The sequence below is a fragment of the Quercus robur genome, chromosome 8 (genome assembly GCF_932294415.1).
Source record: "Quercus robur chromosome 8, dhQueRobu3.1, whole genome shotgun sequence".
Lineage (NCBI taxonomy): Eukaryota > Viridiplantae > Streptophyta > Magnoliopsida > Fagales > Fagaceae > Quercus > Quercus robur.
This window is the reverse complement of record NC_065541.1, coordinates 55,799,759-55,812,054: the sequence shown is the minus strand read 5'-3', so window position 1 is coordinate 55,812,054 and position 12,296 is coordinate 55,799,759. Positions and strand designations below refer to the sequence as shown.

The following is a 12,296-nucleotide window of genomic DNA, read 5'->3' as shown; positions in this document are numbered from 1 at the left end:
TAGAGAGTGGGCTTGAGACTGAACGTTCAATGAGTTAGAAAGATATTGTCACAATAGAGTAGTTATTAGTGGAATGAACAAACAGTTTGAACAAAAAAATGCTCTCCTCAAGCAAGTCCGAGGAAGGTATGTTCTTATATATTTCTCTTAGACTCATACAAAATTACAGTTTTTGGTTACACAGTGATATTTTCTTTGGTTTTTCACTCTCTCCCCTTTGGAAGGGGGTTCATCCCTTTTATACCTCCTTTCTTTCTTTCATTTTAGCCCTCCACGTGTAGATCAGACTAGTAGTCTTCTTGATACTTGTCACATCAACACTTTCCTAAGTCTTCAGGGGTAGTTATAAGGCTGAAAATTACTGTTCAGGCATCACTTCCATATTAATGCGGCCAGGGGGTTAAATGTAGAGCATTCAATGCAGTGGTAGCAGTTTTCTTCTCAGATATTTTTCACTTCTCTTTTGTCTTATATCTTTCTGACGCTTATCCATCCAAACACGATTGCCTGTTGCCCAGTACTTGATGGGTAGTTGGACTTTAGGCCTCCATACTGTTGGCCAAGGTGACATTGCTCCTCAGATAACATCACCTACTCATCATGTCCTGACCTCTTCCTTGGCCCAATATCTATCTACCTTCATTTGCACTAGTCTGTCCTCGAGCTATTTGATGTCCTCGGGCATGGCCCACGGCCCAATATTCTCATTTGGACCCTTCATCCCTACAAATAACATGTAGAATCTGTAGATTACTTTTTTTTTTTTTTTTTTTTTTTGGTAGATAATGATAAGTGAATAGAGTTCATTTTTTTTTTTAATGATAATTTTCAAATTTGAAATATGGGGATTCTTTTTGTGATAAAGATAAGTTCCTTAATTTAAGAGATAATAGAGTTTAGACAAATATTTGAGGTCCACTGTCATCAATTTATTTACAATTATGTTATTAAAAACATTTTTTGTGTCCTGAAAACACCCTTTAGCTGTTTTCAAAATCCTGTTCTAAATTAGGAAAATAGGATACAGTTTTTTAAAAACTGTATTTAAAAAATATTAGCCAAACAATAAATTCAAGTGTGAGACCCACCATTTTATGGCTTGAAAAACCAAAAAAAAAAAAAAAAAAAAAAAAAAAACTATATTTAAATACTCTTACCAAAAAGGCCTTTAGATTCGGTGCAATTTTCTCTTTCTTTTTATATTTTGGGTTTCAGTAAGTGAAGGCGAACTAAACCTTTGGAGATCAAACTCATCTGCTCTAGCTCAAATGGGAAAGCAATGAGCTACCACTTGAGCCAAAGGGCCAATGGTGATTTGGTATAGTAAAAGAATAATATGTTATAATTAAAATATATCAAATTGTAAAAAAGATCTTTTTTACAATTCAATTCAGTAAAAGTTCACACCAGGAATAAAAAGGGGAGAGAGGGAACTACGATGAAGATTCATGATACATTATATCCTAAGTAGCAAAGTAGGTAAAAAAAGAGTTGAGGTTGAGGTGATAGCAAAAGCAAGCAGGGAAGCAGAGGCAAGAGGTCTTTAAAGAAAATTGCGTAAATCTTAGGCCAAAATGGGCTTTTACCCCTTTCTCATAAACTTTCCAGCAAAATGTCTCGTGTCTGAAATTAATTAGGGAAATGCCCTTGTTTTGAAACTCGATTTTTTAAAAATTGAGTTTCAAATGTAAAACTCAATTTTTGGAACATCGAGTTATGGCGAATGTGGACTTAAAAAGGAAAAAAAAAAATTCTGGAACTCGAGTTCCATGAACTCGAGTACTTCACATGGAACTCGAGTTCAAGATTTTTTTTTTTTTTATTATATAATTTTCAGTTCCCTATAACTCGATTGTTCAAAAATCGAGTTTTAAAACAGGAGCATTTCCCTAAATAGTTTTAGATATGGGGCATTTTGTTGAAAAGTTTTGGCGAAATGGACAAATGCCTATTTTCTCCATAAATCTTATTTCAATCATTTAATTTGTTTATTCCATATATCACAAAGATTTTGATAAAGATTCAGATTTCCTTCTCTCTCTCTCTTTTTTCTTTTTTCTTTTTTTGGTTGAATGGGAATTATCAAATCATGTTTTTTAGGGGTGTCCAGTACCCGACCCACACCCGCCGGACCGACCAAACCGCCCCATCTCCACCCAATTTCAGCCCGAACCGACGCTCCTGTCAGTCGGTTACGGGTTTCCGCGCCCAAGACCCGACGCCGGTGGGTCGAGTGGCGGTTTTCTTCTCCAAAACCAGAGCCACCCGACCCGACCGATGTTATATACAAATCCGGCCAACTCCGACAAGATCAAGCTTAGATTCGAGGAGATCTGGCGAGATCTCGACCGTATTTGGTAAGATCGAGCTTAGATTCGAGGAGATCCAGCCAAATCCCAGCAATTTTTAGCCAAAAAATGCAGAATCTGATGAGAAAATGCAGAATCCGGCAAATATTTCCAGAATCCGGCGAGTTTTTTTTTTTTTTTTTTTTTTTTTTTTTTTTTTTTTTTTTCAGATTTTGATGCTCTCTTTATTCCGGCGACCCGACCGACGTTCATCCTCACCCGAAACCGACTCGACCGATTTTTCCGGCGGGTCGAGTCCGAGTCCCTCCACCCGACGCCGGCGGGTCGAGTCCGGGTTGGGTCCAAAACCGACTCGGCCCGACCCGTGGACAGCCCTAATGTTGTTTATAAAATACTGTTGATGTACATTCCATCGGCTTCTTTTTTATTTGTTATTTTTGTTGCTCAATGTGGGTTACTTCTTCAATCTGATCATTCATTCCATCGTATGTTTGATGTGAGTTTGAATATTCCCACAAATACTTCCCTGTTTCATAAATTTGACTATTTTTAGTCTTAACTGAGTTGACCCTTGAATGATGGTTCTCCAAGCCTACTTAGTGCTTACTCTCCAAATGGCTAGAGCCTATAGGAGTTTCTGAATTCTGATCCACGTTAATTTGTTCAAATTTGAAAGGGCTTTGGTAAGGCATTAAATTAATTAGTTAAAAGTAATTGTTTCATAGTCCTAAGAGCAAATTCTGCCATCATCAGAACTAATTTTCTTAGAAACTTATGTGCAATTTACAAAGTGAAATGCTACGGAGAAATTAATAAGTTGATTTTCTAACTCATAACTCATAACAATTTTTGAGAAAAAACTCATAACAACTCACCGACATTTATTGCATGATCATCATTATACGTACCACCATCCACCAAGTCATAGTACTTTTTTTTCTTTTTCTTTTTTTGCATTCTTTCTTTTTTTTTTTTTTTTTTTTTTTTTGATGAACCTTTTTGCATTCTTTCTAAATAATTTACTAGTTATGGAACTCTATCTTATCTTATCTTTAATCATTACTTTTAATTCGTGTCTCCCAACCCAATTCTCGATTGGATATGGATCATGTAACCTATGAAATCACTTTGAAAACTTTGTTAACAAATTCTATTAAGCACCATAACAATCAGCTAATCAGATCATCCCACTAGCTAATCAGATCATATATACGTTCATAGCAAAGTCAAAATTGTCGATAGCTAGCCCATGTTCTTTGGCTAAGATCGTATATAATGGCTATATTGCTATGATTGCAGGCAAAGTGCAATCAAGCTAGCTTTGCATATATATATGACCACACAAGAAAAAGAATATAGTAAAGTATGAATGCCATTGCCAAATGTCATTCAAGCTTAAATTTGAAGAAAAGAAAAAGGGTAGCACACAGCCCACTAAGGTATAGGAGATTTGGACAGCAAGACTTCGAAGTAGGTGAGTTTTAGTGGGAATTTTTTTGTGGCCTGAGATTTTTGCGGTTTCCTAGGAGTACGTATAATGTCATAATGGGTAGCACTATTGGACTGGACACGCGTACGACTACAAGGTACAACACTCTTCTTGTTTTATATACTTTATATTATAAATGGGTGCTTGTATTTTTATGATTAATAATTTTTTTTTGGAACAATGCGGAGGAATGTATAGTGTGAAATGTAATATACACTCATCAAATTCAGATAACGTGGAAGTGGTTCAAATGGTCAATCGAAAAGGAAGAAAATGTTGGTTCGACATCATGACGCGCATGGCTGCATATTCACTCGTCAAATACCAAGTCAGGATTGTGACAAGTCACTTGTACTCTTTTTTTAGTTCGTTAATTAGTACGTAGTAGTCCTTTAGAGTTTGCCTTAGTGCACTGCTAATAGATGTTTTCACGAATACCAGGAATTGCCATGGCTGTAACTCCACAAGGCATCTATGATCTGATCTCGTCTCATTCCGTTGCCATTTTTATAAGGACATGATATTAGTGCAAAACAAAAACACCCTAAAACAGCATTTGTAGTTTGATACTGAGCATATCATATTCAGTGGGCGGCTCCAGGAATTTTTTTGAGGGTGGTCCTTAAGAAACTTAAATTATACAAAATCTAATAAAAAGATAATTTCATACATTGACCCAAAATAAAAAATAAAACACGCACGCAAATACATAAAATCTTACAATTTCCTTTTACAAATATTTTAATTTTAAAATCGTTACATGATAATCTCATTATCAATGTTACAAGTTACATCTCTTCAAAAGTTTAGTTAAATAAAATTTTTCTTGGACTTTCATTTTTATTTTTTAGGACCTAATATATTGTTAAAGGGACCAAAATTTAAGAACAAACTTTGGGTACAAACTTTGTTGTAGTCACTCTCACTAAATGAATTAACATTGTTACATATTTTGAAAATCTAATCGATGAATTGCATGTTCTCTATATTTTTAAAACATGTTAAAATTTCATGCTAATCGGATGTTATTTGCCATTCGATCCATAAAATTATTTTTTATGTATAATTTTAAACTACAAAAACTTCAAATTTAAATATTTGATTGATGACATAGTTAGTAATATTTTATCTTCTTGAAATGTTGCAAGTATGAAGAATTTAAGAAGAAAATGTAATTAAATGGTGGATTTGTTAAAATCCACGTTCAATAAAAAAATATTAAATAGAGTTGTAGTCAGTAGTACTGCTTAGAATTTGTTTTAGTGGAGGTGTGGGGAGTAAAGGTCAGGATTCAAGTCTCCAGAAGGGAGATTCACACATATATACATTTAGATTAAGCTAGAGTAAAATTTCTATCTTGTATAAAAAAAATAAAAATAAAAATAAAAAATGTTTTAGTGCACTACTTGTTAATGCAAGCAAGAACGATACGAAAATTAATTCTTTATTCCTAGAAAATACAAGGAATTTCCCTATCCATAGGCATTTATGATATGATCTCATACAATCTTGTTGTCATCTAATTTAGAAGGAGATGGTAATAGTGTAATACAAAAACATCGTAAAATAGCATTTGTAGTTTGATTCAGCCTATATTGTAACTTGGTAATAGAATAAATGAGTATATCCTACTAGCTTGTACATTTCCTCTAGAAGATGACTAATGACCTTTAGGTCAATAAGCACTTTATGATGTATCAAAAAATTCCTCTTGCATGTGATTTGTATTTACGGCTCAATCACTCTATGTTAGACTTTTATATATACATACATACATATATATATATATATATATATGCTCAAGAAGATAATTGTTTATATATTATTACTTAATTTGTCACCCTAACATTCCAAGTGGATGAAAAAAAATAAGTAACCACTTCCCTCTTTCCTTTTTTTTTTTTTTTTTTTTAACAAAGAAAAATCTTAAATCTATTATTAATTTTACTACAAAAAAAATTTATAAATTACATGATAATTTATGTGATTGTTATCACATCAACAAAATAATAGGTAAATTTTTATATTACTCAAGTGGTTTGTAAGATGCTAAAGGTACTACAAGTACTTATAAACTAACATGACAAGGAAAAATAATGATGTGACTATTAACAATTTAGCTACGTAAATTTTATTAATTAATATATTAACTACTAAACACAGAAAAAAAAAAAAAGAAGAATGCTTATTATATTATTAATGTGGTATTAATCACATTCATTATCACATTAGTTTATAAATATTTCGTAATAAAATTGGTAATAATTTTAATATTTTGTGACTTGGTATTTGTGAGAGAATAAAGCATATCCTACTCAGTGGCAGCTCCAAGAATTTTTTTGAGGGTGATCTTTAATAAACTTAAATTATATAAAATCTAATAAAAAGATAATTTCAAATATTGACCAAAAAAAAAAAAAACATGCAAATACATAAAATCTTACAATTTCATTCTACAAATCTTTTTATTTTGAAATCGTTAAATGATAGTCTCATTATTAATGTTGCAAGTTACATCTCTTCAAAAGTTTAGTTAAATAAAATTTTTCTTGGATTTTTATTTTTATTTGTTAGGACCTAATATATTGTTAAAGGGACCAAAGTTTAAGAAAAAAATTTGGCTACAAACTTTGTTATAGTCACTCTCACTAAATGAATTAACATTGTTACATATTTTGAAAATCTAATCGATGAATTGCATATTCTCTATATTCTTAAAACACGTTAAAATTTTATGTTAATCGGATGTTATTTGCCATTCGATCCATAAAATTATTTTTTATGTATAATTTTAGACTACAAAATCTTCAAATTTAAATATTTAATTGATGACATAGCTAGTGATCTTTTATCTTCTTGAAATGTTGCAAGTATGAAGAAATTAAAAAGAAAATGTAATTAAATGGTGGATTTGTTAAAATTCACGTTCAATAAAAAAATATTGAATAGAGTTGTAGCCTTAATCTACAACCATGCTTGTCGCCAAATTTTGTCTAGAATTTAATTACATTGGGCCTAAAAAAAATTTAGGGTAGTCACAAAGTTTTTTTAAAGATAAAAAAAATCATAAATTTTTTAAATTTATAAATAATAATTTTATTTTTTTTCCAAGTCAGGGTGGTCTTGTGACCACCTTGAACTCTATGTAAAGTCGCCCCTGATCCCATTAGCTTGTGCAATTGCTCTAGAAGATGACATGCATGGCTGAATTCACTTGTTAAGTACCAAGTTAGAATTGTGATTAGCCACTTCTACTCTTGTTTAGTCATTAATTAGTCTGTAGTACTCCTTAGTCCTTAGAATTTGTTTTAGTGGGGGGTGGGGGACAAGGGCCGGGATTCAAGTCTCCAGAAGGGAGATTCACACACATATACACTTAGATTAAGCTAAAGTAGAATTTCTATCTTGTATAAAAAAATAAAATAAAAAATAAAAAATTGTTTTAGTGCGCTACTTGTTAATGCAAGTAAGAACTATACAAAAATTAATTCTTTATTCCTAGAAAATACTAGGAATTTCCCTAATCCATAGGCATTTATGATATGATCTCATACAACCTTGTTGTCATCTAATTTAGAAGGAGATGGTAATAGTCTAATACAAAAACATCATTTGTAGTTTGATTCAGCCTATTGTAACTTGGTAATAGAATAAATGAGTATATCCTATTAGCTTGTACAATTCTTCTAGAAGATGACTAATGACCTTTAGGTCAATAAGCACTATTGATATTTTTAATTGATACATTCAGGATTTAAATCTCATTCCTATTTATGATGTATCAAAAAATTCCTCTTGCATGTGATTTGTATTTACGGCTCAAGCACTCTATGTTAGACTTTTATATATACATACATACATATATATATATATATATATATATGCTCAAGAAGATAATTGTTTATATATTATTACTTAATTTGTCACCCTAACAATCCAGGTGGATGAAAAAAATAGGTAACCACTTCCCTCTTTCCTTTTTTTATTAACAAATAAAAATATTAAATCTATTATTAATTTTACTACAATAAAATTTATAAATTACATGATAATTTATGTTATTGTTATCACATCAACAAAATAATAAGTAAAATTTTATATTACTCAAGTGGTTTGTAAGATGCTAAAGGTACTACAAGTACTTATAAACTAACATGACAAGGACAAATAATGATGTGACTATTAACAATTTAGCTACGTAAATTTTATTAATTAATATATTAACTACTAAACACAGAAAGAAAAAAAAAATGCTTATTATATTATTAATGTGGTATTAATCACATTCATTATCACATTAGTTTATAAATATTTCCTAATAAAATTGGTAATAATTTTAATATTTTTTAAAGTTGACACATTAATTTATAAAATTAATATAGTAAAATTTATAATAGCCAATAAATCCTAACATCACTTTTGTGGTTTTGTATTTAAAATGTGGCTGGTCAATTTTAATAAAATATTAGCACCCAAATTCCCTAATTGTCCACAATTTACTCATTAAAAAATTGTAGCCCTCATCAGTCATTGATGAAATATGCACTCACTTCCAAGTTTGAACAGATCAACAAAGTGCTATTACATCACATTGGTCCCAACAACAAATCATTCTTCTAGGTAGGATGCATCCAAATCCAATTCAAAAGTGGGAGAAGACTTTATATTCTTTGGGCAGAATTGCATGAAGACAGACAAGAAGAAGAGAGTCCACCACGTTATCATGCACAATGTATAGCCCCACCGCCACCATCACCACCAACACCACTAATCAAATCCCACAGACACGTTCCTAATTATCATGATCTAATGTACCAAGTGAAAAAGAAGATACTAGAATGTCAAACAAGCATGGAATATGTGACCCTTTAGGATTGCTATATATAGGACCCCTACCTTAGCCTTTTTCACCCACAAAGTATTGCTTTCTCATTTCTCATATAGTAAGTGAGTGCTTATACACGCAGAGTTCTCTATCTCAATCACCCTTTTCGAAAGAAAAAAAATTATATAACTGAGTCTCAATCAACCCACGTTGAGTACTGGAAGATAAGAAATGGCCAGCTCTAGGCTGCTGATTGGTGCTGCATTCTTGGTTTTACTCTTTGTGGACCTTGCCTTTGCTGCTAGATCATTAGGTGGTGGAGGAGGAGGAGGTGGTGGCAGTGGTGGTGGTGGAGGTGGTGGTTCAGGCCTTGGGTATGGTTCCGGGTATGGTTCGGGGTTCGGGTCTGGTGGTGGTTCTGGATATGGTGCAACAGGAGGAGGAGGAGGTGGTGGTAAGGGAGGAGGAGGGGGAGGGGGTGGAGGTGCTTCTGGGTCTGGATATGGGTCTGGAGGTGGCTCTGGTTATGGGTCCGGATATGGGTCTGGTGGAGGGAACGGAGGTGGAGCAGGTGGTGGAGGAGGTGGTGGTAGTGGTGGTGGTGGAGGTGGAGGTGGAGGGAAAGGAGGTGGAAGTGGCTCTGGTTATGGCTCGGGATATGGAAGTGGTGGGGGATATGGAAGTGGAGGTGGTAAGGGTGGAGGTGGTGGAGGAGGTATGGGTGGAGGTGGAGGTGGCGGTGGTGGTTCAGGCGCTGGCTCTGGCTCTGGCTACGGCTCAGGCTATGGAGAAGGATATGGGGAGGGGGGTGGCCATGGTTATGATTTCCCATGAACATAAAAGGCTTATTTGTTTTAGTAGCATTTGATGGTTTGGCTTTTGGCATTTGTAATTCTAAAAATAAAATTTGCAGCAGCCTCATCAGTCATCACCATATTACCTTATGCATGAATATGTGTTGGTGGAAGTTGCATACGTACGTGCATGTCTGCGAATTCGCACTGTATTATTAAGCATTGTTACTACTAGCTAGCCTTACTACATTAGTATTACTCATATATATAAAATAAAAGTTACTTTGTTGTATTATTACTCATATATATAAAATAAAAGTTACTTTGTTGTTGTTGTTAACTTGAGTATGATGATTTAATTTCAGTTTTTTTTTTTTTTTTTTTTTTTTTTTTTTTTTTTTTTTTTTAAAGCAATTGATGAATTGTAGTGATATCATGCATGCACAACAGCAGGCCGGCCTACAAATATTAAAGTTAAATCACTCTCTTGACATGCTACGCTCCGTTTGTTTCGGCGTTTTCTGAAAAATGATTAATTTATTAGAGAGCATTTTCTGGAAAACTATCTCATTTTTTAATGTTTGGTAAAAACCTTGAAAATAGACTTGAAAATGTTTTCTGGTGTTTAGTATCCACAGTTTTTATAACATTTCTTATATAATTTAAAACATGTATAATATGTGTGTTATGTAAACCTATCTAATGTAATCAATATAAATAAATAATTAAAAAAAAAAAAAACCAAGAATGAATTTGGTTTTCAAACTAAAATTTGACAACGGATACAATCAAAATTACCTATCCAATTTTCATGATCTCAAATACTAATCTAACTCATGTATATGAACAGTAACATACATCATATATATATATAAACCATACTTCTCATAATTCAAAATAATCATTATAACCTTAAGTTCCATTTTAAATAGTTCAAAATGCCATATAGGCCAAATAATTTTATTGGCAAACTAATCCAGTACAAATAGTATGATAAATATACCAAAAATTGTTATAGAACCGTTGACCGATCTGTGAGGAGAAAAAAAAAGTAAAAACCTTATTAAAGAATGGTGTTATAGAGGGGAGAAAAAAGAGAAGAGGGGCAGATAGAGAGAATTTGTGAGAAGAAAAGAGACCAGAAGGGATGACAGTGAGGGTGTGAGAAAAGAGAAGAAACAAAGGGAGGAGAAGAAGTGAGAGAGTTTATTGTGAGAAAGGCTGAATGAGCGAAAGAAAATATTTTTTCCTAGGCCAGAAGAAGATAATATTTATAAGAGTTATGCACTATGTGAGAGAGAGTTTGTTTTCCAAAAAAAAATCTTGGAAAACAACCTATAGAAAATAAGTCTCATTTTTATAAGAGTTTTCTGCAGACTAAAAGTAGTTTTCCGTTAACCAATCTTTTTTAATGCTACCAAATACTGGAAAATGTGAAAAACTATCCTTATAGAAAGTTTTCTAGCGAAACAAACAAAGCGCTAGAGGTATGTGAGAGAGAGAGAGAGAGAGAGAGAGAGAGAGAGAGAGAGAGAGATAAGCTTAGGAATTAGCACCACAAAGCTAAATAGCTATTTGTAACACCACAAACTCCAATTAGTGCTCAACATTGGTGGTGCCAAAGGTAAATTTTTTTTCCTTCTTGATACTGTAAACAACCTAGGGTAGCTGTTTTACTGTAGCAAGAAGGTATAAAAAAATTCATTCTTTATTCTTCTCTCTCTTCTCTCATTAAAAAAATGTACTCCTCTCTCTCTCTCCTTTTTTTTTTTCTCTCTCTCTCTCTCTCTACAGCACCTCCCTCATTTTCCTCTCATGGGTGGGATCGTGGTGGTGGGTCAGTGTGGGTTCGTGGGTGGATCACTAGGTTTGGTGTCTGTGTGGGTGGGTTTGTGGGTAGATCAGTGTGGGTGGGTGGGTTCGTTGGTGTTGGTTTGTGGGGGTGGTTGTGGGTGTGTTTGTGGTGGTGGCTAGGATCGGGTGGGTGTGGGTGTTTCGTCGTGGTGGCTAGGATCAGGTGGGTGTGGGTAGATCGAGCTTTTTTGCTAATTTTTTTTTTCCTTGCTGTGGGCTGTGGTTGCCACAGTGGTGGTGGTTGTGGTTGTGTGGGTAAAACGGGCTGCTTGGTTGATTCTTTTTTCTTTTTCTTTTTTCCCTTTTTCTATTGTGGGCTATGCCACAGTGGTGGTGGTGGTTGTGTGGATAGATCGAGCTGGTTGATTGATTTCTTTTTTCTTTTCTTTTTTCCTGTCGTGAGCTGTGGTTGCCACAATGGTAGTGGTGGTGGTTGTGGTTGGTTCCTGAAGTTTGTGGTGGATGTTTTTATTATTATTATTCTAATAAGTTCTTTGTATTATTTTAATCAAATAACTAAAAATATAGATCTATTGATGTTTGGTGTATTATAAAGTGAAGAGATAAAATAGATAAAATGAATTTTATAGTTGCTAAATAGCCAAATTTTTACCTCCACCAACATGAATGCTCTAAAACACTTACAGTACCTAAGTTGTATGGTTCATACAGTGCTTTCACACTCTCGGACTCGAGACTCCTGTCTCGGCCTCGCCCGTGCAAGAAAACACCAAACTACAAGTCTATAAGACTATAACCAATGATGATAGGTTCATTAAAATGTTGCCTGCGCATAGGAACCAGAGAGTTTGTCTCCCCAAACAGTGCATGCCATAATTGTGGGCTTGTGGCTAGCCACTTCTTCCAGTTCACAACTTTGCATTGGGACAAAATTAAACTCTAAAGTCTAAAGTACTCCTTTGGGTCTCAAATTTTGGGGTCTTTTCATTTTGACCATTTTATATTTCAAAATTTTCATTTTACTCTTTTATGTTTCATTCCATTTTTATATTGGGTTAGCTATT

At 33.5% G+C, this 12,296-nt stretch overlaps 1 protein-coding gene across 1 annotated transcript; it reads left to right on the top strand.

The window, feature by feature from the left end:
- The first annotated feature begins 8,854 nt into the window (after positions 1-8,854).
- Positions 8,855-9,457, top strand: LOC126696508 (glycine-rich cell wall structural protein 2-like). The gene is made up of 2 exons (XM_050393234.1): positions 8,855-8,954; positions 9,060-9,457. The coding sequence occupies exons 1-2, from the start codon at positions 8,855-8,857 to the stop codon at positions 9,455-9,457; spliced, it is 498 nt and encodes a 165-aa protein (XP_050249191.1).
- Positions 9,458-12,296: the final 2,839 nt, after the last annotated feature.

Excerpts from the sequence above, each read along its gene's own strand:
- LOC126696508 (XM_050393234.1), top strand. The coding sequence starts at position 8,855 with ATGGCCAGCTCTAGGCTGCTGATTGGTGCTGCATTCTTGGTTTTACTC. Across the intron at positions 8,955-9,059 it reads AGGTGGTGGAGGAGGAGGAG|GAGGAGGAGGAGGTGGTGGT; the intron begins GTGGTGGCAGTG and ends ATGGTGCAACAG.